General features: G+C 56.3%; 1 protein-coding gene across 10 annotated transcripts in view; it reads left to right on the top strand.

The window, feature by feature from the left end:
* Window positions 1–23,789, top strand: part of CTIF (cap binding complex dependent translation initiation factor) — a 285,846-nt gene extending 262,057 nt beyond the window's left edge. For all 10 annotated transcript variants that reach the window (XM_048218621.2, XM_026496276.4, XM_048218624.2 and 7 more), the window contains 2 exons: window positions 18,050–18,103; window positions 19,798–23,789. In XM_048218621.2, the coding sequence (XP_048074578.1) occupies window positions 18,050–18,103; window positions 19,798–20,013 (270 nt within the window). In that variant the 3' untranslated portion in view covers window positions 20,014–23,789. The remainder of the gene's footprint in view (window positions 1–18,049; window positions 18,104–19,797) is intronic.
* The last annotated feature ends 328 nt before the right edge of the window (window positions 23,790–24,117 follow it).

Here is a 24,117-nt window from a genome sequence, read left to right as displayed (position 1 = left end):
GGAGGCTGTGGACCAGATTTGGCCAGTGGGCTGTGGTTTACAGACCCCTGATCTAGATCTCTGAGTTCTCAGTGCTCATCGAAATCACAGGATCATTGTCAGAAAGGAGAATTTGCGATCTCCCGGCGATGCTGCTGCTGGGCTGTCGTTGGAGGTCCACGCGCTGGGTCGCCCTGATCTAGTCTGAGCGCCGCCCCCATTTTACCGACGACAAAGCTGAGACCCAGCGGTGCCCTAGCTCTGTTGTATGAATCCAGAGAGAGGGTTCTCTATCCCTGGCTGCGGAGCTGGCTGGTTTTCTCTCTCTAGCCGCCTCCAGAGATCTAGCCTGCCAGCTCACACTGCCCAAGGCGCTCGCCGAGCCACAGGAAATGTGTATGTATCCCCTGGTGTCCCAAAGTGGCAGGGCTCCAGTGAGTCATTTCCCATGAGTGGAGACAGCGTGCATTGAGGCCGCCCCATGCTGTCAGATAGTTCCCTCCTGACCACCTTGTCAGCTTCGGGGATCCACAGAGCAGAACAGGACGAGAGGGAAGCTAAAAGTCCCCTCCGTGAGAAGAGAAAATGAAAGAAGGCGGGCTCAGACATCAGACGAACGTGATTTCAAATCCCACACTGTCAGTACCAGCTAGGACCAGAGGCAAGTTACTTAACCTCCTTGAGCCTCAGTTTTTGCATCAGTAAAATGGGAAACAGCCCTCTCTACCTCTGCAGAATTGCCATAAGCATTAGTGATCACATCTGTCAAGTGTCTGGAACATAGTACAGAACGTTTACGGTATCTTTATTGGCCACCCTGGCATAATGCCTTAACCACAGCGCTACCCAGCCACAGCCCAACAGGCACTGAAAAAGGCTCTGTCATCCTCCTGACGACACATGAGATTGTGTGGCTGTCCTTATGGAGGGAGGCACTGTCCCATGCTCCTTGACATTTTCAGTGGTGATTTAGGTTGGACTGTTTTTAGGCCATGTCAAAGGTTTGTATCTGGGACCCTTGGGTGGCCTTCAAAGTCTAGGAACTCACAGAAATTGGATGCAGACATCTGTGAACGTGTGTGGGTGTGCATTTTTCTAGGAGAGGTGCCAAAGTTCCTATCAGATCTTCAAAGACTTCCATGTTCCAAAAAAGCAAAGGGACACATGCTCTAAACACAGCACCAAACTTTTAGGACAGATTCCTGGGTTTGAGAATCAGCCCCTTGCTCCTGATATATGGACATCATCTAATTCGGTTCCAAACTCCCATTTCCTCAGCCTTAAAACCCGTGACTAGCCTACCTGTCCCCACCCATTCCAGAGTCAGATGATGTCCTATGAACGAAACCCCAGAGTAAGGCAGCGAAGGACAGTGGGGGTCTCAAAGTGACCACCAGGTGAGCGAGGGGCCTCGCAGGAACTACCCTGCAGGTCAGTGTGTTTGCTTCAAATGTAAAGGCTTGGGGGGCTTCAAACGGGTCACGCTAAGCTGCACTGCTAAGCAGGATTGTGGCGACCCTAGGGGAGGGGTCATGAGAAGAAGAACACAAGAAGTCTGTGGGGTTCTCCAAGGTTCCGGCTCGCGGTCAGGCCCCCGGTAGCACGAGTATATCCCCTGTGTGAAAATTCATCATCAACGACATACTTAGGGTGTGTGCACCTTTTGGCCCATGTGATACTTCAAAAGCTTTCTCACAAAAATGTTCCACTGAGAAAAGTAGAAATACAATATAAAATCACCCCTTTGGGGATTTTTCCATGTAATGTTGGAGTGACATTAGCACATAGCTTGAAGAAAGAGTACTTTATATATACACACAAAGAGGAGAGTCAGGTGTTAAAATAATCCGAGGGCCAGGTTTAAAGATCTTTCTTTTGGACCCAAACTGCTAATCTAAATTGGCTCAATGTACTTTCGCCTTCTTTAATTCTCTCACGGGACCCACAGGCTGTCCCCGGCCTCTTCACAGCCATGATGGACCTGCCGTGGGGTCTGGGCTGTTTGGGGTGGCCTGTCCACGAGGCCCCGGATGGCAGCGTGCTGCTGTCCCATCCCCCGTCCTCCTGCAGGCTTCCCTCTGACGGTTCCTTCTCTCCGCCACATCCCATGCTTCCCGCTCTCCAGTGGTTTCTTTTCAACAGCCCACCAAACCCCCCTGAGGCGGGAAAAACCTTCCCTTGACTCCACATTGCCCTCCGGGAAGCACCCGATTTCTCTCTTCTCTGTGGAGGCAGGGGTTTCAGAAGAAACGGTCCCCCCATGTGCCTTCTTTCTGGATTGTCTGCCCCCTCAGACCAACAGCACGGTCCCTGTTGAAGTCGCCTTATTGCCAAATTCAGAGGCCCACTCAGTCCTCAGCGCCCCTGTCGTAGCAAGAAAGCAACTGCCGGTGACATAGAAACCAGTGAGATGACTGTGTTCTCACAAAACTTTATTGATTGACGCCGAAAGTTGAATTCCATGTAATTTTTACATGTCAGGTGTATGTTTTTCCCGAAGTTTAGTATAGCCTTTAGTTAGCCTTTGCTTTGGGACTGTGTTCACCTTTAAGGCCTTCTCCAAAACTTCATTTGGTGTCCTCTTAACCAGAGGCCTGGAGAAGTCCTTTACCAAAGGACAGGTGACCATAGCTGGCAGTAAGCCAGGAAATGGGGTCCCAGGTGCGGGTCCCAAAGCCTGTGTCGGTCACAGGCAGATTCCCAGGACAGCAGCAGCCCCCAAACTTGACCTGCACAAACTAGACCCACATCTCCAGGCCTGGGTACCTCCACTCGACACCTCCCCCTGGCCCACCCCCAGACCGCCCTCGAGCTCGCAGTGTCCTAGTGGAACCCAACTGCTCCCAGAGACGGTGCCACCATCCTCCAGGCTGTGACAACAAAAGGCCTGAGGCCGTCCCTGACTCTCACCACCACCCTCCACCCCATGAATCTGCAGGGTCTATGGACAGCGGCTCTTCCCTGGTCCTTCCCCTGGCCCCACTCTTTCCCTAACTCAACCTTAAACGTTCTTTTCAGACCTCTGAGTTCCTCTCCCCACACAAGTGAGGACGGTCCTTCCCACCACCCAACCCCACAGCACCCTCAGTTCGGGGATCCAGGCAGCCCACTTCGTAAGACCAGCCGCCAGTGATGGGAGCCGCGCTCACTGTGTGCCAGATACTATTCTAACTATGGGTCCCAGATGATCTCATTTAACCCTACCCCACTCTCCAGAGGAGGAAACTGAGACACAGAGAAGTGAACTGTGCAGCCTGGGGGGGAGCAGGATTAGAACGCAGGCAGACTCGCCCTGCAGCCTTGGTTCCCATCACTGATCTGCTGGTGTGACGCCTGTCTTCCCTACTGTACCCCTAGACCCGTGAGGACAGGACTCGTGCCTCCTTGTCAAAGGAATGAGTGAATGAATGGAACGGTTGTCGCTCTCCTGTCAGACTTCCTGGAGGAGGTGCTGGGAGCCGTGCTCGGGGCCCGTGTTGGTGGGTGGGCTGTATGCCAGGGAACAAAGGGGCCCTTCTGAGTGGCTTGGCCGCAACGAACACACGCTTTCCTTCGAATCCAACCTGCAGGGCAGCTGGGCACAAGGTCCTGTGTGAGGAAAAACCAGTCAAGGTAGACCCTAGACTAGAGCTAGCGAGAACCAAGTAGTTGCCCCCAGGCGTGAACAGAATAGTTCCTGGTTATGGAGGTTAGGGGAGGAGGTCAGGGAAAGCTGCTTGGAGGAGGAAGGTCTTGCGATCAGTCTCAAGGGATCCAGTAAATGGAGCCAAGGTGGGGTTTGCTCCTCATCGTCCCCACAGATGAGAACAAGACGCGTTCATAGGCCTGTGAACAGATGGCTGTGGCTGGCCTAGAAGTCTGTGAAGGGGGCGGGGGGCAGAGCTGCAGGGGTGGACGTGGCCAGGGGCAGGGAGTGTCTGAGCAACCGCTAAGCACTTGACCCCCTCACAGCCCCTTCAGGTGGACTGGTCAGGAACGCACTCGCCTGCGCAGTCCTCCAAAAGGATCATCTCAATTTAGAGACCGAGTTGCCCCGTCATTACAGTTTATGTTCTGCTAAGGGTAAGGCTCCAAAGCCAAACAAACTTCCAGGTGCCAATTAAACACTCTTATCTCCAACCTTAGACTTGGCAGAGAGCACTTAGCGAATCCTTTCTGCCGTCCCCAGGCAGCCCCAGGCCCTTTCCTCAGCCCAGGCCTGTCTGTCCCTCTGTCGGGTGGCTGCTGGTCTGAGTACAGATGCTAATTAGGCCTTTAGCACAGCCCTGTTATTCTCTGCTTAAGCTTGTCCCAGGCCCAGCTGTCCCTGCCCACTGGGTACTTGGTCACTGCCGTGCCCCCACACCCACAGAATGAGCTGAGCTTCGTCCCCCGGGGGACAGACCTCCAGCCCAGCCTCTGCGGCGTGGCTTCCCGCTCCTCCCTCCACCCCCACGCCGGCAGATGGGCTCCTCTGCCCGGTAACCAGGGTACGGCGGGCCTGTCTTCTTAAATACAGCCCGCCAAGGTTATCACACTGAAGAGGACCTGTGTCCAGCAAAGGTTTCTTCAGAATTCCGTGCTTGGTAGCAGAGTAGGGGGCCGGTGTGGCCCTTCTCCAGCTCCTCGAGGCCCCTGGCTGGTTACCTGTGCCCTCCCCCACTCACATACCCTGTAAAGTCTGAGATGGGTGGGAGGGACGCCTGGTTGACTTGACATACCATGAGTTTCTTCCTAGGTTCAAGGGAGGTGGGCCCCTGGCCAGGCCCTTCAGATAACCGTGTGCCGTGAATAACAGTGGGGAGGGCAGGGGCTGGGCGGGGAGGGCTGCAGCAGCCCCCGGACTCTGCACACGGAAGCCTTTCCTCTGAAGCTGGGGGGAGGGGGTAGCCCTCTGTGACAGGGCCCCCTGCTGGAGAGTCCCTCTGGGATGACAGAAGCCAGCAGAGAGTCCAGCTGCCTCCCCCACCACCCTTCTTCCTAATTACATGTCTTGATCTGGCTTCAGGAAAGGCAAGACCTTGCACCGCCAGGAGGGGTCCCGTCTTCCCCGGCCTCGGGAGAAGGCAGGAAGGCGGCGGGGGTGAGGGGAGGCCTCGCTCAGGGACTCGGGCGGCTGGACAGTGGCTCTGCCACCGGGAAAGCTGACCCAGAGGAGGAAGGGACGGTTTCACAAGCGAGGCCGGGCACGCGGAGCTGGCCCATCAGCCCCTGGCATGCGGCTAGGCCTGTCAGGAAATCAAGGAGGCGCTCTGTCTGCTTTCCAGCAGGCGCCACTTCTCTCTTTCCACTGCTTTGCTCAGTTCACGGTGCTGGCTCCAGGGCCAGGCGGGCGGGCCGGCGGGCCAGGCACCCTCTGCCGCAGGCCTGATGCCCGGGGAGCGCCCGCGCCTGCCTCGGCTAGCCTCAGCACGAGGGTCCCCAGGCCCGGGCCGCAGAGCCGCACGGAGAAGGCCAGGCGGCCACCGGTGGCCATCTCGGGTGGGAAGGCAGGGCGACTCTCGGGGAAGGATTCCAGACTGTTTCCTTCTCGGTTGAACTCCAACGCCCTTATCTGCTTTCCTGCCAGGCGGGGACTCCTCACGAGTCACACACAAAAGAAAACCCCACCCAAGACACACAACCCCCCACATACTTGAAGGGGGAGGACTTGCCTTGGGTTCCAATTTAAGCTACCTGGTGGTCGGTCAGGGAGGTGGTCTGTGTGCGCCGCCCTAATATTAAAATAGTATAGATTTGGTACAGAAAGGGAGGGGGGCCGGTGGAGGAGAAGAGCACCCCCTAAATGGAGCCCCTTTGGTGGCTGCTGAGAAAACTCTAGGAGCTGTCCGTCCATTGAGATGTTTCTTGGAGGAAAAACAGTGAGGGGAGGGGGTGGCAAAGGGCAATGACAAGGTTCAGAGGCGGTTGGGATGGAGGTGGGGGGGCCGTTATGGGACAGAAGAGAACACGGAATGGGAGGCGTGAGTAAGCCAGCATGCATGGCACGGCCCCTCCCTTGAGTGTCTGGCAGGCCTGAGTACCAGTCGCATTTCCTAGAATACAGGAATAATGGTTGGAATATGGGAATAGAGAAACCTGCAGCCCTGAGCCACCCACTGGATGCCCAGCTTACAAGGCTTATTGCTGTGAGGACTGAAGTAGAGAGACCTGGCCTTGCAACTCCTAACTCCTTCCCAGGCCTATTGGTCCCCCCCCCAGAAGAGCTGCCCACCCTGGGACTTTCAGACTGGACGTTGGGTTCTGCTTCCTACAGGCAGGGGACTGGCCTAGTTGACCCCTCAGGGTCTCGTTCCAGCCCAGCGAGCTGGTGGCTGATTCTACAGGCAAGTTGCTATGGGAACTCTAACTTTGAATTTCCTGGCTCTGGGGCTGTGAAAATCACAACCTGAACCTTCCGTTGATGTGGGTTTCTCGATTAATTTCCTGTTTGATTGTTTACTTTAGAGAACGGAAAATGCCTTTGCAGGCACCTAGTTCCCTCCACCAAGACGCTTATCACACCCTCCCCCCCACAAGCCAGCAAGGTCAAGTCCAGGCCTCAGGTGGGGGGGGGGGGGGGAACGGGGCCAGCAGCAGGGGGAGGTGCAGCTAAGAGCAAATGGCATCCTGCCCTGCCCTCTCCTTGTGCCTGCTGGGGGTCCCAGGCTGGTGGGCACCAGGAGAGATCTGTGAGTTCAGAGACGGGCCGCAAGAGAGACATTTTCCCACCGCCCAGAGCCGCAGGCCTGGCCCCCAGCCCGCCCAAACCCCTCTTTCTGTCTCAGGGAGCCGTTTTGTGCTGAGTCAGACACAAAATGCAGCCATTCCTTCAGAAGGGTAGGGTACCGTGGAGGGGGTGAAGGTCCCAGGTGCCACCCGACACCCGGTGCCTCCAGGCCAGACATTCTTGGCCAAGTTCCCCTGGGGAAGCTTGCAGAATAACTGCTTTTCCATCTGCCTGTCCTCCAACTGCTCTCCCCAGGGCCCCAACGCTCCAGCAGAGAGCAGTGGACAGGGCGTTCATTATCATAATTCCATCTTGTTCCCAGCTCCGTCCTTGGGGAGCAGTTAATGCTGGCAGGCTCAGGTGAGGCCCCGCGGCAGGTGTCATGATCCCCTGCAATGGTAGCCACCTTGCTGGGAGCACGAGGCTTTGTCACCTTCAGAGCCCTTCTCCCCACCCTGCCAGCTGAACCTCTCAGAGATGGGCAGGAGCACTCCCTCACTCACTTTATAAATAGGGGCGCTGAGCACAAGGACGGAAAGTGGAAGAGGCTAGAGGTCAGCCGGTAATCCAGGGGGGCGTCCAACCCCTCAGCACCCCTTCCCTTGTCTAGGTGACTATATAATGTACCATCCAAATCAGGGCCCTCTTGTGAGCAAAAGGGACACTTAGTAATTACTTGGGATGGCAAGTGAAAACCAGAACCATCTGAGACACCCCACTTTTTGCTGACCCCCCCCCCACCAGACTCATTTATGTGGGACTTATTGGTGGGACAGTGGTTATGTCATTTGACTATGGAGACAGATGAGATCTGGCTTCAAATCCCGGTTTTCCATGACTTGTGTGCTCTTGGGAAGTCACCCCACTCCCCGTGCCTCAGTTTCTGCAGCTATAAGTGAAGATAGCAAACTCAGATAAACTGGTAAAAGGATAAAGTGAGTCTTAAAGCGAACATACAGTGCAGAGCTTCGCCTCTAGAGCGAGCATTCAAAAAAATGTAAGCCAGGTGATGACTAAGGACCCAGAAGGTATTGGTCAGTCCTCAGGAGACCCCTTCTGGAAAGGTAAAACCTCAGAGATTTCCCATTCATCCTTTAGGAGAGAGTTCCATGGATGTCCAGGAAGTGGATGCAGAATAAGCCACAGAGAGGACAGGCAAGGCTTCTAGAAGGGAAAAGAGGGAGCACTAAAGAAGGAGCTGGGAGGTGTTGACAGCAGTCATGGCCAACGTCCCTGTGGTTTCAAACCCCGACCCAGGGTCCTGGGAACTTAGGGGCTGCAGGGACTCTGTGAGCAGAGCTTGCCTCCTGAGCGGGCCACTAGCCAGGGCTTGGTTCCCAAGAGGAGCCACTGGAGCCGTGGCCCCATCCTCTGGCTCCAGTGTCTGCAGGATTCAGTGTCTGCTCTGAGCCCCAGATTACGTTTCCACCCCCTGGGGCCAGTTGTGGGATGAAGCATTCCCCCATGTGACATTTACTGTGGCCACTTGGTACGAGGTGGTTTGCAAGCTCTGCAGGAAGGAGGCTAATTATTCCCTCCAGGGCGCCTGGTCCGCAGTTAGGGTGCCTGCCCGCCTGCCTGCCTGCGTTAGGAGGGCTGACAGCCAGACCACAGGGCACAAGCTTGGACTGAAGTCCAGGTCAGAACCATGAATTTCCTTGACATCTGATCATAGCCGCCATACCAGGGTTCCTTAATAGGCTAGTGCAATAGTGATATTTGGGACAAATCCCCCTCTCCCAGCGATGGCTGGAACGCAGGCCGGCACAGAGCACTGATAATAAGTGAGGAACATAGAACAGCACTGATGTCGTAGCTGCCCTGACATGCTGGGCAGCGTGAGTATCCACACATATGTGTCCCTGTGTCTACAGCCAGTCTCGCCCCTCCCATCCATTTCAGAGGATAGGGAGCGGTATCACTTCTCTTACTTAAGGCTGAACTCTGCACCTGGGTCCTCCTCGCCTCCGATGATCCCCTTCTCTCCTGCATTCCACCGCTCATCTCTGCCTCTCCCATCCTAACAACCACTCCCCTCGGCCCCGGCCTAGGGGCCTATCCTTTTTCTCATCTGTAGGCAAGTTCAAAAAGAGAAAGAAAAGAGAGAGGGGGAGAAGGGAGAAAGGAAGGAGGGAAGGAAGGAAGGAAGGAAGGAAGGAAGGAAGGAAGGAAGGAAGGAGAGAGACAGAGAAGAAAGAACGGAAACCCACAAAGAAAAAGAAAGAAATGGTGTACTCTTGCTGTCTCTCCTTCCAGCCTCCCTCTGGCTCTCCAATCCTATGTGATTCAGACTTCCGTCTGTCCCTACCCCAGCTTTGAAGTCAACATGGCAAAGGTCACCCTAATCACCAGATCCAGGGGGCCCTGGTCATTGTCCATCTTACTTGACCTCTCTTGAGCATTTGACACCACTGACCTTGTACTTCTTAGAACTTTCTTGGCTTCCATAGCATCACTTCCTCCCATTCCTCTTAGCTCTCTGACTGTCCTCGTTCTCCTTCGGGAGTTCCTCCTCCCCCTCCACCATCCTTTCCATGTTTGGAACCCTTACCCTCTTCTCTTCTCCTCTGGGTCTTGCCCCACTTCATCTGGGGGAGATGAACACCTACGGCCTTGACCTGGCGCTGTGATCATGGACCGCCAGTCTCCCATGAGTCATCTTCCCTGATCACTCCCAGAACCATGAACTCAATATTTCTAGTGCTGAGCTCCTTCACATCCCCCCAAACCAACTCCTCATGCCTTCCTATGATCATTGATGGCACCCCCATTCATCCAGTGGGCCAAACCCGAAACCTGGGGGTTATCCATCTTCTACGTTGTCCTCTTCACCCTCACTTCTGCCTCCTAAACATATGTCCTCCCATTTCTCCTGCCTTGATTGAAGGCACTGTAATTTCTCGCAGCAGCCTCATCACTGTCCCCTAGCCTGCAGCCCCCCACCACTCTACCAGTTCTGGTCTATCTGCCATGCTGTGCAAGAAAGGATCCTTCCAGAATGCACTCTCCAGTTAAAAATCTCTTGGGGGCTTTCCAGTCCTTTAGGATTAAATCAAAACATAGTATCATGGCAGCTAGAGCCCTTTAGGAGGTGGCCCTTGCCTTCTTTGTCGTCTGTTCTCTCTCCTCCCAGCACTATATATGTTAGCATCTTGAAATACTTGTTATTCACCAGTGCACTCTGCTGGTTCAGATTTTTTTTTTTTTTTTTGCTTTTGTGCATATGCCATATGCTGATTCTTACACCATATGCCTGGCATGTTCTCCATCATCATTCCATCCCATGCTTCAATCCCATATACCTAGCACAATCTCTTGATCTCCCCCTACTAGACTATGAGTTCTAAGTCTTACTCTTCTTGTAGTTATACAATGTTTAGCACAACGTAGGTGTTCCATGACTGTTGTTGAAAGGATAGCTAGGCAGAAGGATGGATGGATGGATGGATGGATGGATGGATGGATGGATGGAAGGACGGATGGGTGGATGGATAAGTCAGTGAGTAGGTAGATAGATGGATGAAAGAATGGGTGGGTAGATGGAAGGTTGGATACATGTGTGGGTAGGTAGAAGAATGAATGGGTGGATAAATGGATATGCTGGTGGGTGGATGATTGCAGAGCTGGGTGAATAGATGCACTAATGAGTTGGTGGGTGAGTAAATGGGTGTGTGGACGGGTACAGTGGATAGATGTGTGGATGGATGGTAGATGATGGCCAATGCGAACAAAGAATATGTCAAATCAGTTCAATTTTGTGAAGGCCCAGGTTGATTCTTGCCACTGGCCAACAAAAGCAAGAATCATGAGCTCCAGCTTACCAAAATAAGAATTGGCGAATGCGAGAGAACTTAAAATAATTCTCTAAGAAAAAGATGCTGACCCAGGATTCTTTTTTTTTTTTTTTAAGATTTTATTTATTTATTCGACAGAGATAGAGACAGCCAGCGAGAGAGGGAGCACAAGCAGGGGGAGTGGGAGAGGAAGAAGCAGGCTCATAGCAGAGGAGCCTGATGTGGGGCTCGATCCCATAACGCCAGGATCACGCCCTGAGCCGAAGGCAGACGCTTAACCGCTGTGCCACCCAGGCGCCCCTGACCCAGGATTCTTGAACACCTTCTAGTTGTCAGACTTGCTGTCTCGTGTGTGCAAACCACCTGACTACTGCACCTCAGTTTCTCTGTTAAGTAAAGATGATAATGCCGTGGCCTCTCCCTGTCTCCACGAGAGTGTCACGGGGGTAAATGGGATGGTACATGAAAAGTGTGCCAAGATCTTCAGGGGAGATGTGCGTTTATAAAGAAACAGATTTCATAACAATAATCACACCTTGCATTTGGATCAAGCTTTGCACTTCTCAAAGCTCCTTCACAGACATGATCTCAGTTGACTCTCAAAGCAATTCAAGGCAGGTATTATCCCCATTCTCAGGCGAGGAAAGTGAGGTGCAGAGTGATTAAGTGACATGCCTGGGGTTACTCTTAGTGAGTAGCAGGTCTTCTGACTCTAAGCCCGCTGCACAATTTTGATGACGGCCTTTTTTGGATAGATTATCTCCTTTCCTGCCTTCCCGAAGAGACCCAGACGTAATAGCCCCTCTCGGCAATGAGTCAGGGTCACTGTCGAGAGCATCCGTTCCCGTGCCGCCCTCTAGATCTAAAAGTAGATGTCGGTCCGGGTCCAGCAGAGGCGCAGGATGGAGGGGCCGGGACTCGAACCCAAGGGTGCTCCTGAGGGGTAGGTGGTCACGTGCAGCTGCCCACCCCAGTCACCTGTCCAGACCCTCGGCCTGTGTTACGGCTGTCTCCTCTCTCCCATCGTCAACATCTGTGCCCAGCACCGCGGCTCCCGTGGCAACTGCAGACCTCTCCCTACCCCACCCTGGCTCTTGGCTCTTCTCTCCCGCCTTCCTGCGACATCCTCCACACGTCCAGCCTGTCCTGCCACGTCCTTGGCCCTTCTGTAGGCCCGGCCAGGCCATCAGGGCTCTGCAAACTTGTTCCCCAGAAAATGAGCGCGTTGCGTGCTCTCTGAAACCTTCTTGCCGTGCTCTCTGATTGCCATTCCCGCACCCCCTGCTCTTCCCCCCAAAAGAGAGAGGCCCCCGCAAGCAGGGTCCGAGCTGGACTTTTGCAATGAGTGGGTAAGGCTTCGTGGGTTGTTTCTACAAGGTCGAAACCCTGTGCCGTCGGTGAGCTGAGGTGGTCGGGGTGGGCCGGCCAGCCCGCCTCAAGTTGGCGCTCCCTCTTCCAGGGAAAGGCAAGACGTGGCCATCTCCGGGGCTCGCTCCCCTCCCACGAAGGGAGGCAGCCCCACGGGTCCTTCCATCGGCACCCTCTTTCCCTTCCCACAGGGTGGCATCCCCAGCCACCAGCCAGCTCGCATCCTGGCTCGCCTTGGGCGGCGTGCCCGTGCCCTGGGGACCTGCCCCTGGGGACTCCAGGATCCTGCCACCAGGCAGCCTGTCTCCCGCGCTGCTCTCAGGCCTCCCACAGCCTGCCTGCAAGCACCTTGGCCTCTCCCCCAGGGAGGATATGATGGGTGTGCCCACAACAAGTCTCCGGCAGAGACAATAGGACAGGAATGCATTAGCTTCCGAACAAGCACTGTGTGGGCTCGCACAATTGCCTTGGATTCCCATCCAAGAAACACATTTCGCTGTTCGAGGGCGCGGGTGGCTTGCCTGCCCCAGCCCGCCCACACCCCTCTCTGTGCCAGAGACTTTGATGAGAGGGCTGCTCCTTCCACCCACTCCAGGGCCCGCAGCCCCCAGGTGGGGCAACCCTGCCTCTTCAGTGGGTGCGGTGTCTCTTCCAGAGTGGCCGCGGTGGGGAGGGAGAGGCCTGCCCACCCCACGAGTCCCGGCCCTGCCACGACTTGCTCTAACCAGTTGGTTATTGTGGTAGAGTATAGAGAACAGACGATGGATCGTTTTAGCCAGTTCGGTGGCATCAGGGACATTCACTTTGTGCCACCGTCACCACCACCCATCTCCAAGAGGTTTCACCATCCCGGACTGAAACTCTGTTCCCATCAAACCCTGACTGCCCAGTCCCCCATCCCGGCTGCCCCTGGCAACTGCCATTCTACTTTCTGTCTGTATGAATTTGACTGTTCTTGACTATAGAAGTGGAATCTTTAAAAAAAGAAGTGGTATCTTCTTCATTTCACCCAGCAGAATGTCCTCAAGGTTCATCCATGTGGTAGCAGGTGTCAGCCCTGCCTTCCATGTGAAGGCTGAAGAACATTCCACTGTGTGGATGGACCACAGTAGTTCATCCCTGTCCATCCCTCCACGGACACTCAGTTTGCTTCCACTTCTTGCCTGTTGCGAACATGGGTGGATGAGTACCTGTTCGAGATGCTATTACTTTTTGAGACTCACCTTGGAGTTAAAAAAAAAAAAAGAAAGAAAAGAAAAGCATTGTCTCCAGAAGATTGCAAATGGAGCATACATAAACAAGAGAGCTCGTTGGCCCCTCTCCACACACCAGCAGGGGTTTGTTTATCCAAACCTGAGCTGTCCCTTGGGAAAAAGCAGAGTCCTAAAGAAACGGAACACAGAACAGGTGAGTTTGGCCAAGATGGAAAAGAGTGGAAAGATCCTGCACTTGGGACACTGCCTGCAAACGACAGGTTGGGACAGATTCTTCGGGAGCTGCTGATTGCCTGGAGGCTGGGAGCCTGTAACAGGGGCAGCGAAAGGGATCTCAGGAGGGAGCCCCTGCGGAGTTGTGTCAAGATCTCCTGGGTGAGGAGGTCAGCGTCTTGTTATGCCACAAAGAGCAGCAGGGAGTGACTTCCGGGGAGGTTGAGGGGGACACTCTCCAAAGCCCCGTCAGCTCTAGGGCTCGGAGACCACTCTGCAATGCTCCTCGTGAGAGGCCAGGACAGCATTTGCAGGGAGAACAGGAAGCGGTCTGCGGCCTCCCTGCAGATTCCCTTCACATCCCTGCACCCAGCAACTCTGAAGGAAAAGTGTAATGACCCACCCCGGTCCTCCCCCACTGCCCTGAGAAAACCCAGCAGGCCATTTGCAAGAGGGCCTATCGCACGATATGATTGTTGGCTTAGCACAGGCTTTCCCAAGCAACCAAGTGAAAGATAAGGCTGGAGGAGAGGCCTGGGGTTGGGAGCCAGCCCACAGCTCTGCCTGAGCGCCCAGGCGAGCCACCCTGGCCCTCCAGAGCACCCCACCCTGAGTCTGTCCCTGCCCTGCTAGCCAGGAGCCAGGGCTTCCAGGGAGGGAGCCGGGCAGCCCGGGAGTTTGGGCACACAGAGGAGAATGGACTGGAGGGGAAGGTCCAGACCTAAGGTTGTGGGGAAGAAAGAGCAGGAACAGAGACCCCCCCCACTCTGCAGTTCCCAGCCTCCATTAGGGAGCAGAGGGCAGGCCATGCCTGGGGGGGAGGGGTAGAGGAAATGGGAAGAAGGGGGCACTTGCTCACCAGGGCCAAGGGCTTGGCCAGCAACAATATGGAGGCTCAAGGAAGCTTTCCACGCAGCGCTGTCAGCAGCTCAGGGGGCCGCTTGGAGGGAGAAACAATCACCTTTCAGAACATCTAGTACTTGCCAGGCCCTGACGCCTACCAGTATTCCCATAATGTGACTTCCCTGGTCCCTAGCGCCCCTAAGAAGCTAAGGTCAGGACAGAACATGATCCCAGGGTCACTTCAACTTACCACGACACGCCCCCTTGAGCACCTGCTGTGTGTCAATGTGCTGGACGCACCCAGAGTGGACCGTGTTCTTCCCACAAGCCGCCGGCCGGCCTGCTGCCCCCTTCCCCACCCAGTCGCCAGTACATACTCTGTCCCTAAGAGTTCCCCCTCCTCCAGAATCCCCCCCCTTTCTTGTGATTTCTACTAGCAATTTTTAAGGATTATTTTTCCCCCAGTTAGTGCTACAGAAAACCTCTCAGAGAACAAAGTTACATTCAGAAAGAAATTCCAGCAAACCTTACAGATTAGTCCCTCTCTGCCCTGCAGAGTAAACAGGGCTAGGCCCACTTTCCCTTGCTGACCCCGTCCTAGGTGGTCACAGGCCCCTCCCAGTCTGGGCACCAGCCCCTCCCCGAGCAGGCGGGGTTGGGTGCGGACCACAGGCCTTAGGTAGGCCGGCTGCAAGGTGAATCACCTCCCTCAGCTTTCTGCAGAACCTGGTTCCTGGTCTCCAGTCTAGCCTCCCGGGTCCTCTAAATGAGGGAGGCCCTTCCCCATGTGCCTCCCAGAGGCCCACCAGGTACCGGCTTGGTGGAAGCCTCCTCTGGTTCCCCTTGGGGGTCTGCAGCTCTGGGAGGCAAGAAAACTCCAGAAGCCGACCCTGGTGTAGCAGGGGAGGGGCAGCGGTGCGCTGCAGGGCGCTCCATTATGCCTGTGTATTGTTAATTCTTTAACCAGACCCCTCGCTGCTTTTACTGTGATGATCGTGCAGCAAAACCTTGTATCCACGTCAGGGTGGGTGTCCAGGTCCATGTGCAGGACGCATTCCTTAAAGTGGGACAAAACAGAGGCCCTGTCCTGGTGGAGCTTGCCTTCAAGGTGTGGGGGGGAGACAGCAGACAGACCAGTAGGTAATGCGTCAGGGGCGAGTTCGGCGACAGCAAGACGTAAGCCAGCAGGTGAGCGGGGCTGAAGGGTTTCACAGAGGCCAGTGTGGGGAGGCCTGGCTGGTGTGGTGACGTTTGGGCAGAGCCCTGACTATGAAACGAGAGAGTGAGGTCCGCGCCTCTGGTGGCTGAGGGTGCCAGTGACGGAAGCACGAAGGCCGGGAGTCAGGACCGTGTCAGTGAGTAGACCATGCACGCCAACGCCTGTCACTTTGTGTTGGCGACACCATTTCCTCCCCTGGATTGTCCCTTGCTCTCCGCCTGCTTTTCATTGGAGCAGGTCAAGGATGCCTGTGTTCTTCATCCCCAAATGATTTCTGCGTGTCTGCTGCCAGCCCAGTTCTGAGAGATACAGGGAGAGGGGAGGGGAGGGAAGGGAAGGAGGCCTGGTCCCTGAGAGTATCTCTGGCCTGGGCAGCCAGCACCGACCTGTCTGGCCCCTGGCCCCTTGGGGCCTTGATGCCCCGCACACTCAGGGGGCACGTAGCAAAGCTCACCCTGAATCTTCAGCCGTCCTGAGGTGCGTGCTTCTGGCTCTTGCTGGGAGGACCCCCAGGCTGTGTGGATGGATGCAACGTGACAGGAGAAGGGAAGAGGAGAGGAGGACGTGCAGAATTCGGATTTCAAGCTAGCAGCAGGAATAGTACCCCCGTGATTTCACCTCTGCTTGAACACGTCGTGCCCGGGCCAAAAACCTTGACTCCAGTTCTCGTTCAGGGAACAAGGACACTCACCCTAGAAGTGCCTTCCTCTTGTGCTCTCCTCACCCTCCACCCTTCCTCTAAAACTAACAAAAACAAAAAACAAACAAACAAAAAAAACAATGCAGGAATCATATCGACCAACATTGGGTGAATCCCTGCTGTTGCCAGGAGCTAGGCCAGGTGTTAAAGGTGGCACATAGGAACACAGCACTGTCCCAGCCTCAGGAAGTGGGCGGTTCACCCTGGAAAATGTCTTTTCACTCGTGTGGAATGCCAAGCGGGTGGGAAAGCCAGGGAGTGAGAAGCGGGGGGAGGGGGGGTGGCGTACCAGGGCCTGGGGTGACCTGGAAGTCTCCAAGGAAAACTGTGGGCCTTGAAGGGCAGGCAGTTCCAGCAGAGGGAGAAGTTGCCCACGGCAGGTAATCTGAACACAGGGTCCTATGGATGTGACGATCGGTGTGGCGGGGGATGGCGGTGGGCGCGTACGTTGGGGTTTTCAAGAAGCAGCTTCAGCCTGTCGGGGGGACAGAGGAAGAGGAGGTCAGCGGGGTTTGTGGAGAACACGACTGTAGTGCTTCTCTGAAGCTGTGCCTCGGGGACATGTCTACTGGGAATGAGGAAAAAGAGGAGTTTTGTGAAAAAGCCAGAAAGTAGCGAATATTGGTGAGGATGTGGAAAAATCAGAGCCCCAGACATTGCTAGAGGGAGTCGCAAAATAGCACAGCCGCTGTCGTTCGTCAGGTCCCCAGAAAGCTCAGCGTGGCCCAGCAATTCCCCTCGGAGGGAAGGACCCCCCGAGATTGAAAACATGCACTCACACAAAAACCTGTACACGAATGATCACAGAGGCATTATTCGTGACAGCCAAGAAAGGGGAAACAGCCCCCATGTCTATCAGCTGATGAATGTCGAAACAGAACGTGGTCTGTCCGTACCATGGAATATTATTCAGCCATAAAAAGGAACAAAAGACTGGTACATGCTACCACACGGGTGATCTTTTAAAAAGTTCTGTTAATGGAAGAAGCCAGTCACAAAAGACCACATACTGTATGAGGCCATTTATGTGAAATATCCAGAAAAGACAAATCCAGAGACCAAGGAGATTAGGGGGTGCCAGGGGCTGGGGAGGGGGATGAAAATGTTCTGGAGTTGGGTAATGCTGAGGGTTGTGGAACCTTGTGAAAATATTGGAAGTCACTGAGTTGTATACTTAAAAATGGCGGATGATGGGGCGCCTGGGTGGCACAGTCGTTAAGCGTCTGCCTTCGGCCCAGGGCATGATCCCGGAGTCCTGGGATCGAGCCCCATGTCAGGCTCTTCCGCTGGGAGGCTGCTTCTTCCTCTCCCACTGCCCCTGCTTGTGTTCCCTTCTCTCGCTGGCTGTCTCTCCCTCTGTCAAATAAATAAATAAAATCTTAAAAAAAAAAAAAATGGCGGACGCTGTGTGAATTCTACCTCAGCTGAGAGAGAGAAGGAATGAGAGGAGGCAGAGGGCAGCCTGGACGGGGGCATGGCCAGTCCCAGCACCGAGCAGCCTGCCCATGGCCTTGGTCAGGAAGCCATTCCAGCCTCTGGGTAAGTCAGCCCAGCTGTGGTTTTGCAGAAGAGCACCGTGAGTTCTGGAAGTCCTCCTCTAGCCAGGGCCCAGGAGCGCCTGAGACCGTGGCTGAGCCTCCTCCGCCCGTCAGGAAGTCTTTGCACTAATTGCAGCTCTCTGAGGATTTTCGCTGACCAGTCGTTACGGCCGATGGTCCGAGCATATTTGCCGCCGCCATCAGACCCACCTGCAGCCTTGCTTTGCCGTGGCCTCTAATCGTAGCCTTCTGACCTCGCCCGGGCGCCCGGGCTCTATAACCACAGTGGTCCTCCGGCTGCTCAGATCCTGCGAGCGAAATCACTGTTTTCCTGCCGCCCTCGGACCTTCGTGGGCTCTCTCCCCAGCCCTCCCCTCCGACGTGTCTGTTCCAGGCTGCATCAGGGCTGGGGTAGGGAGGGGGCCAGCTGCAGGGGCCCGGGAGCTGGCGTGCCGCCCCCCTCAGTTGTGTTCTCTGCCTCTCTCTTCTACAGCTCTTGCAATCTCAGGATGTGAAAGAAGACGCCGTCCTGTGCTGCTCAATGGAGGTAAGCGTCTCTGACCTCACACCCGGTGTGCCCCCCACGCCTTCCACCTGTGGGCAGTGGCGGATCACCTCACGTACCCACAAGTCCTGGGCAAGGGTGTGTAGGCGGGGCTGGTGGGGAATGGCTTCCTGAGCCGATGTGGATCCAGAATTGTCAACCCCAAACCAGAGTAAGTGTGGATGGGTAACCAGGCCACTCCTAGCTGGAGGAAGAGACGGCTGGTTCTCTAGAGGGAAGGGCCAAGCATTGTGCACTGTCCTTCTGTCCCCAAGACCACCTTTTCCTTGCACCAGGCACGCCACATAAATGACTTAAGAGATTCCAGGTGACCCCCGCCCCCAAATATCTCCCTTGGCTTTGGTGGTGCCGGGTTTGGGGACACTGCCCAAGGCCTGAGGCCCCATGTTGGCACCCTCTGTTTCAAAGCACCCCCGTAGGAGGCGCCACTCCTATTCCCAAAGTGTGGCCACTACTCACTGAAACTCTTCCTCTGGGATCTTCCTCAGGGGCAAACCTTGCTCTGGGAAACCAACCCAGTCATTCAGAATAGAGTGCAAGGAGGACAGGTGCTTTGAGCGTGAGCACCCAGGGCGTGTCGGGGCTGCGTGAGCACATCTCTCGGGTGGCTTCTGCCCAGCCTCCAAGGCCACTGCCTAGGCTTGGAGGCCAGAGGTGCTGCGAGTCTGGACAACAGTCTCAGGTCTATGGGATGGTCACTGTTCATTTGTGGAGCTCTATCTGGGTACCTTAGATGGGACTTGGTGACGGGGAGATAGGGGAGAAGAAAGCCTCTTCCCTGCCCTCAGCTTCCACTCTGGCTGGGGATAGATAACACAGCGTAGAGGAGAAATATGGGTAGAGAGCATGCATCGCTGAGGAGTCAGAGGAGAGAGATCAGGGTGGTCCAGGGAGGTCAACGAGGACTTTATGAAAAAGGCAGAGCCTTGAAAAATGGGTGGGATGAGACAGGGATGGGGCAGAGATGGAGACTGAGATCATGTGGAGAGGACCCACGGGGGCTTCTGCCCGAGGGTGCATGATCCAGACCCTGGGATCTCTTCTTCCCGACACTGGCTTTTCAGCATCATCAGGGGCCTCTCTCGAGGGCGAGCCCTCTGGCTGGCCTTCTGCCCCGGTTCATGTTTCCCTCCCGCACTTCATGTCACAAGTGTGGACAGAGGTCAGTGCTGGGGTGGGGAGGTGGGATTAGGGGCAGGAGAGAAATAGGAGACCTCATCCCTGCTCTCAGGTTCCAGAGACATGCAGGTAATAATGACTAAGCTCGCTTCTAGAGAGACATCCTAGCAGGTGGAAATTAACACAGTGTAGCCTGGTCACCTTTGAAGGGAGCAAGTCAGCCATTGAGGGCCTGAGCAGTGGTCAGGGAAGGCTTCCTGTAGGAGGGGAAGCTCTTGGGTGAAAGACAGAAGGAGCATGGTCCCGGTAAGGGCTCTTTTCAGCCCCGGGCAGCAGGCAATAACCTAATCCCTGTTATTCCTGCGGCAGATTGGTCGGTAAATGTGGGCTTTCACGGTTGACTCCTTCCACCCTCCCACCTCCCCGTCCTCCCTGTGACACAGATGCCTGGCCTACACCTTCCAGAGAGAATCCACTTATTTCCTGTCCCTGCCGCCAGCCCCCCTGCCCATTCTGGGGCCCGAGTCCTGTCCTAACCCCCGCTTGCCTGCCCACAGCTGCAGAGCACAGGCCGGCTGCTGGAGGAGCAGCTGCCCGAGATGATGACCGAGCTCCTGGCCAGCGCCCGCGACAAGATGCTCTGCCCCTCAGAGTCGATGCTGACCCGGTCGCTGCTTCTGGAGGTCATCGAGCTCCACGCCAACAGCTGGAACCCTCTGACGCCCCCCATCACGCAGTACTACAACAGAACCATCCAGAAACTGACAGCCTGACAGCCAGGGGGCCTGGCGGGCGGCCCGCGGGCAGCTGGGGCCCTGGTACCCAGGGCCAGATGGACAGGCGGGAGGACAGGGGTGGCCCTGGCGGGAGAAAGAAGTGGGGAGGAAAGCAGGCAGAGCCGGCGGCCAGTCTGGAGCCAGACAGGGAAGGAGGAGTGCCCCTCAGCCAAGCCCCCCCAGCCCCACGCATGTGGCAGCTCACACCAATAAGGGAAGCATGTATCTTTCTCATGGTGGCCCCGGTAGCCCCTCCCCACTCCCGCTCCTCCCGGCCCCCTCCCATCAACCGCGTCCCCCGCAGGGCTTTGTGCGAGGGGTTTCATCTCTGTGACTCCTCCGAGGCCCTGGCAGCTCCGCACGCCGGGGTACCGCTTGGGTCAGAAAGGACCTCAGAAGCCTGAAAAAGTGGGTCGGGGACGGGCTTGCATTGTTCCTGCTGTCAGCCACAGTCGCCAACTGGCAGCAGGCGACATAGAGCAGATGTCCGGGAGGACAAAGGCAGGCACGGTCCCCACCAGCCGCCCGTAATTGACGGCCTTTGTCCGCCACGGTCGGTCAGGCTGGGGGACGGAGGCTTCTCCTCTAACCTTCACGCTGCACCCTCCCCACTTCCAGTTTTTCCTCCGTGTGGCCCCCAAGCCTCAGGCCCAGGGCGGGGGGGGGGGGAGCTGGAGTGTGCGGTTCTGCTCCTACTCCTGTGTTTTATTGTTTTATTTTCAAAAGTCAGCTGCTTTGAAGTTTCCTCTCTGGATGCAAAGAGTCCGAGATGTGATCACACAGTCAGCACCACGAGGACCCCCCCCCCCCCCATTAGTGGAAGATCAAACCCAGCCCTCTCTGGAAGGATTCTAGCCACAGATAGCTTGCCAGTAGCCAATTAGGGTAATTGGAAACTTCTGCCCCGGCGGGGGTCCCGCTGGAACCCTGTGCTCCGTAGCCCTTGGCTTCCAGGACCTCTGTTCTCTTCTTCGAGCTGTGCTCTGTCAAAGGGCTGATACTGTCGCGGGCGCCAGGAGTGCGTTAAACCCCCATCCTGGTTTGGGGGGCAGGGGGAGCCTGTGGTGAATGGGGCACAGAACGAGGCTGGCAAATTCAAGCCAAACCTCGAGGTGATGTTGCCCACGCCACAGACAGGTCTTGTCCCTGGCTTAGTCGGGCGAGGGGGGGGAATGGCTGTTGGGGGCTGCCTGGCTCCCCGGGACTTGGAGCTTAGCTAACTGGGCTGTGTCGCTGGCCTAGCCTCATGGCAGGCAGGCTCCAGAAGCCGAGGCCCCCCCCCAGCCAAGGTCCGAATGCTGCAGGAGGGCTCTGGGCACTGCAGCCCCTGGGCTGTGGGGAGCGGTGCAGTCACTGAGTCATGAGAACAGTGAGTCGAGCAGGCGGAGCAGCCAAACACACACAGCTTTCCAGGCTGGGAACGACACTGGGGTTTCTCGGAAGGACCAGGTCCTGGGGAGAGCCCCTTCTCTTTGGGGGATGCAAGTCAGGCTCCAGGAGGCGTCACGGGCATCTGCCCAGCCCCAGCTCTGGGGTCTGGAGCCCATTGATAAGCCCCTGTATAACGACCTCAGAGCCCAGCAGCTTCCTTTACTGAGGCCCGTCACTCCCTGGGTCACTGGAGGGCCTTGGCTGCCTGGTCCACTCAGGCTGGCCAAGGAGTGAGGGCTGGAAGTTTTCCTTTGTGGAGCAGGCAGGGAGGGGGAGGGGGAGGGGGGCCCCCAGTACTCCCTGGCTTTCCCTCCCCAGGATGGGAGCCTATGCGGGTCCCAAGGCAGAGCGTGTTGGGGACACGCGTGAGGGACACAGGTTTCCCTGGAACGGGCCTATGGCTTCTGCCCCTAGTCTTTGCCTCCTCCCCTCCTCGAGCTTCTCCTCACTGTCTTTCCTCCTCAGCAGGCACCTTCAGCCCAGCCTGGGGCCCAGGGACACCAGAGGCCCCGCAGGAGGCCCTGAGGGAAGAGCTAGACAAAGGTTGGAGGGCTCAGAGAGGACACAGGGGGCCTCATGGTCTGGGGGAGTCAGGCAGCCTCTGCGGGGCATGGAGCCGCTCCCAGGCAGACGTCAGAGAGCTGCGTCTGGGCTGCAACGGGCCTAGCTCCCCTCGAGTGCCAGTGTGAGGCCTGGGTGTGCGTGCGTGCGTGTGTGTGCGTGTGTGTGTGTGTGTGTGTGTGAGCGCATCGCTGAGAACAAAGCAGGGCCCCAGAGGAAGGGAGTGACCCAGTGGAACAGGGTCTCCTGCCCCTTCCACGGAGCAGAGAGCAAGCACGCAGGGGCTCCTGTTCCCCGCAAAGCCGAGACCGGTGGCATGGTGGGCGCCATGGGCCTCATGCCCCTTCCTCCTAACGCCCCTTCCTCCTGACGGCCTCTTTGGTGGTCTTGCCTCAGGGCCACCCCTCCTTGACTGTTAGGACCAGAGTATGAAGAAGTAAGATATAAATATGTATACATATATAAATATATTTTTAATTACGTGTCGTGTCACGGCGGCTCCAGACATGGTTTGCCTAGTTTATCCCATTGCTTGAAAGTGCTTCCTGGCCAATCCAAATAACAATGTAAGCTGTTTTTCTAAATGCAGGTTGCTGCTACTCTTTGGGACATGGAAGGAAAACGTTTAAAAAAAATTTTTTTTTTAAAGGAAATAACAGTAAAGCATAAATTCTGTGACTCTGAGGCCGCCTCCCGAGGGAGACTACTCAGACAGGAACCGGCGGGGCAGAAGTGGGCGCCCCACAGGCCCCTAGCCCCTCCCCAGGCCAGACCCCCCTTCTGCTGAGTGAGGAAGGCCGTATCCAAGTTGACCTCTGAATGTATTCGATGGGAGGCAAAACTGGATATTGCATTTCTGAGGCTCGCGTTGTTCTCCCTACCCGCCCCGCGGCTTTCTTGGCACCGTGAAGAGGCGAAGTCCGGCCATCTGATGTTGATCCTGTCTCGGTCTGTCCCCCCTGCCGGTCAAGACCAGAGAGTCCTTGCTTTCCACTCGGGCGGCCAGCTCGCTCACCACAGCCCTGCTCCCCTCGGCCTCGTGGCTTTGCCTGAGCGCGGGGACCGCAGCCCCAAGAAGGCTCCTAACCTCCCCCGGAGAAGGTGGGAGCCCCACCATCACCTGTGGGGAATGTGCACCCCAAACCCAGTTTCATCTGTTTGTCCTTCCTCGATCAGTCTGTAAACCTTCGGGGTTTAGGGATCGCCCTGTCCATCCGTGTAAATGTAAATGTTGGCCGAGTCGGTATTTATTCTAATTTTTATTTTATTTTATTTTCTCTGAGGGAGGGGGAGGGGGTGTGGGAAATGGACCACTGATCACGCCTTGGGCAGCTGCAGGGGCGGGGACCCCGCCAGCCAGGCCGCCGCAAGGAGCAGCCCCATGGGGCCGCCCCAGACGCCACGTTCCAGTCTCTTATCTGGCATCAGAGCCCGGCCAGTGTTGCTCGTATGAGAGACTCTCAGGCCTGCCCGTGGAGTCCGGGGCCTCAGCTGCTGGCGCTGTGTGGGGACCTCTGCCTGGGCCTCTGAGGATGGAGATGGCAGAGAAGGCCACACTCCTCTGCTCGGGACACTGGCATACAAGGGCTGCCCGCCTCGCCTGAGCCCGCTGGGAGCCCGGCGACGGGACCTACCTCCCCGGAGCAGGGGCCTGGGGCTTCCCGCCAAAGCCGCAGCAGAATCCTCCTCACGCGACCACTTTCCCTCCCTCAGTATGTCCTGCTTTCCAGCTGAACCCAAACTACAAGTGGGTTTAAAAAATAAACACCAAAACCCAAAAATGCCCTGAATCCGTGTTCTCTGTGTGTTCGGCAAAGGAAATCCTTCCCAGAGTCTTCTGTGGCCTCCGCCAGCGCTGGCAGAGACCTCCAAGGAGCCCCTGGCCGGGCCAGGAGCTGATGAGAAGGTTTCCCACAGTGCGGCCGTCTGGGAGAGCGGGGGCATGGTCTGGGGCCTGGGGAAGGCTGTGAGGGAGAGGTCCAGAGAACGTGGGTGGAGGACCCTTGTGCCCCCCACCTCCCCAGGCTGGGAACTCTGGCCCATCTGAAGGCATGCGATCGGGCCAGTGCAGCAGAAAATAGCTTTTGCACTAAAGATGTGGTTTGCTGC

The sequence above is a fragment of the Ursus arctos genome, unplaced genomic scaffold (assembly GCF_023065955.2).
Source record: "Ursus arctos isolate Adak ecotype North America unplaced genomic scaffold, UrsArc2.0 scaffold_17, whole genome shotgun sequence".
NCBI lineage: Eukaryota > Metazoa > Chordata > Mammalia > Carnivora > Ursidae > Ursus > Ursus arctos.
The sequence above is the reverse complement of the archived record's forward strand: the minus strand, read 5'-3'. Positions and strand labels throughout refer to the sequence as shown.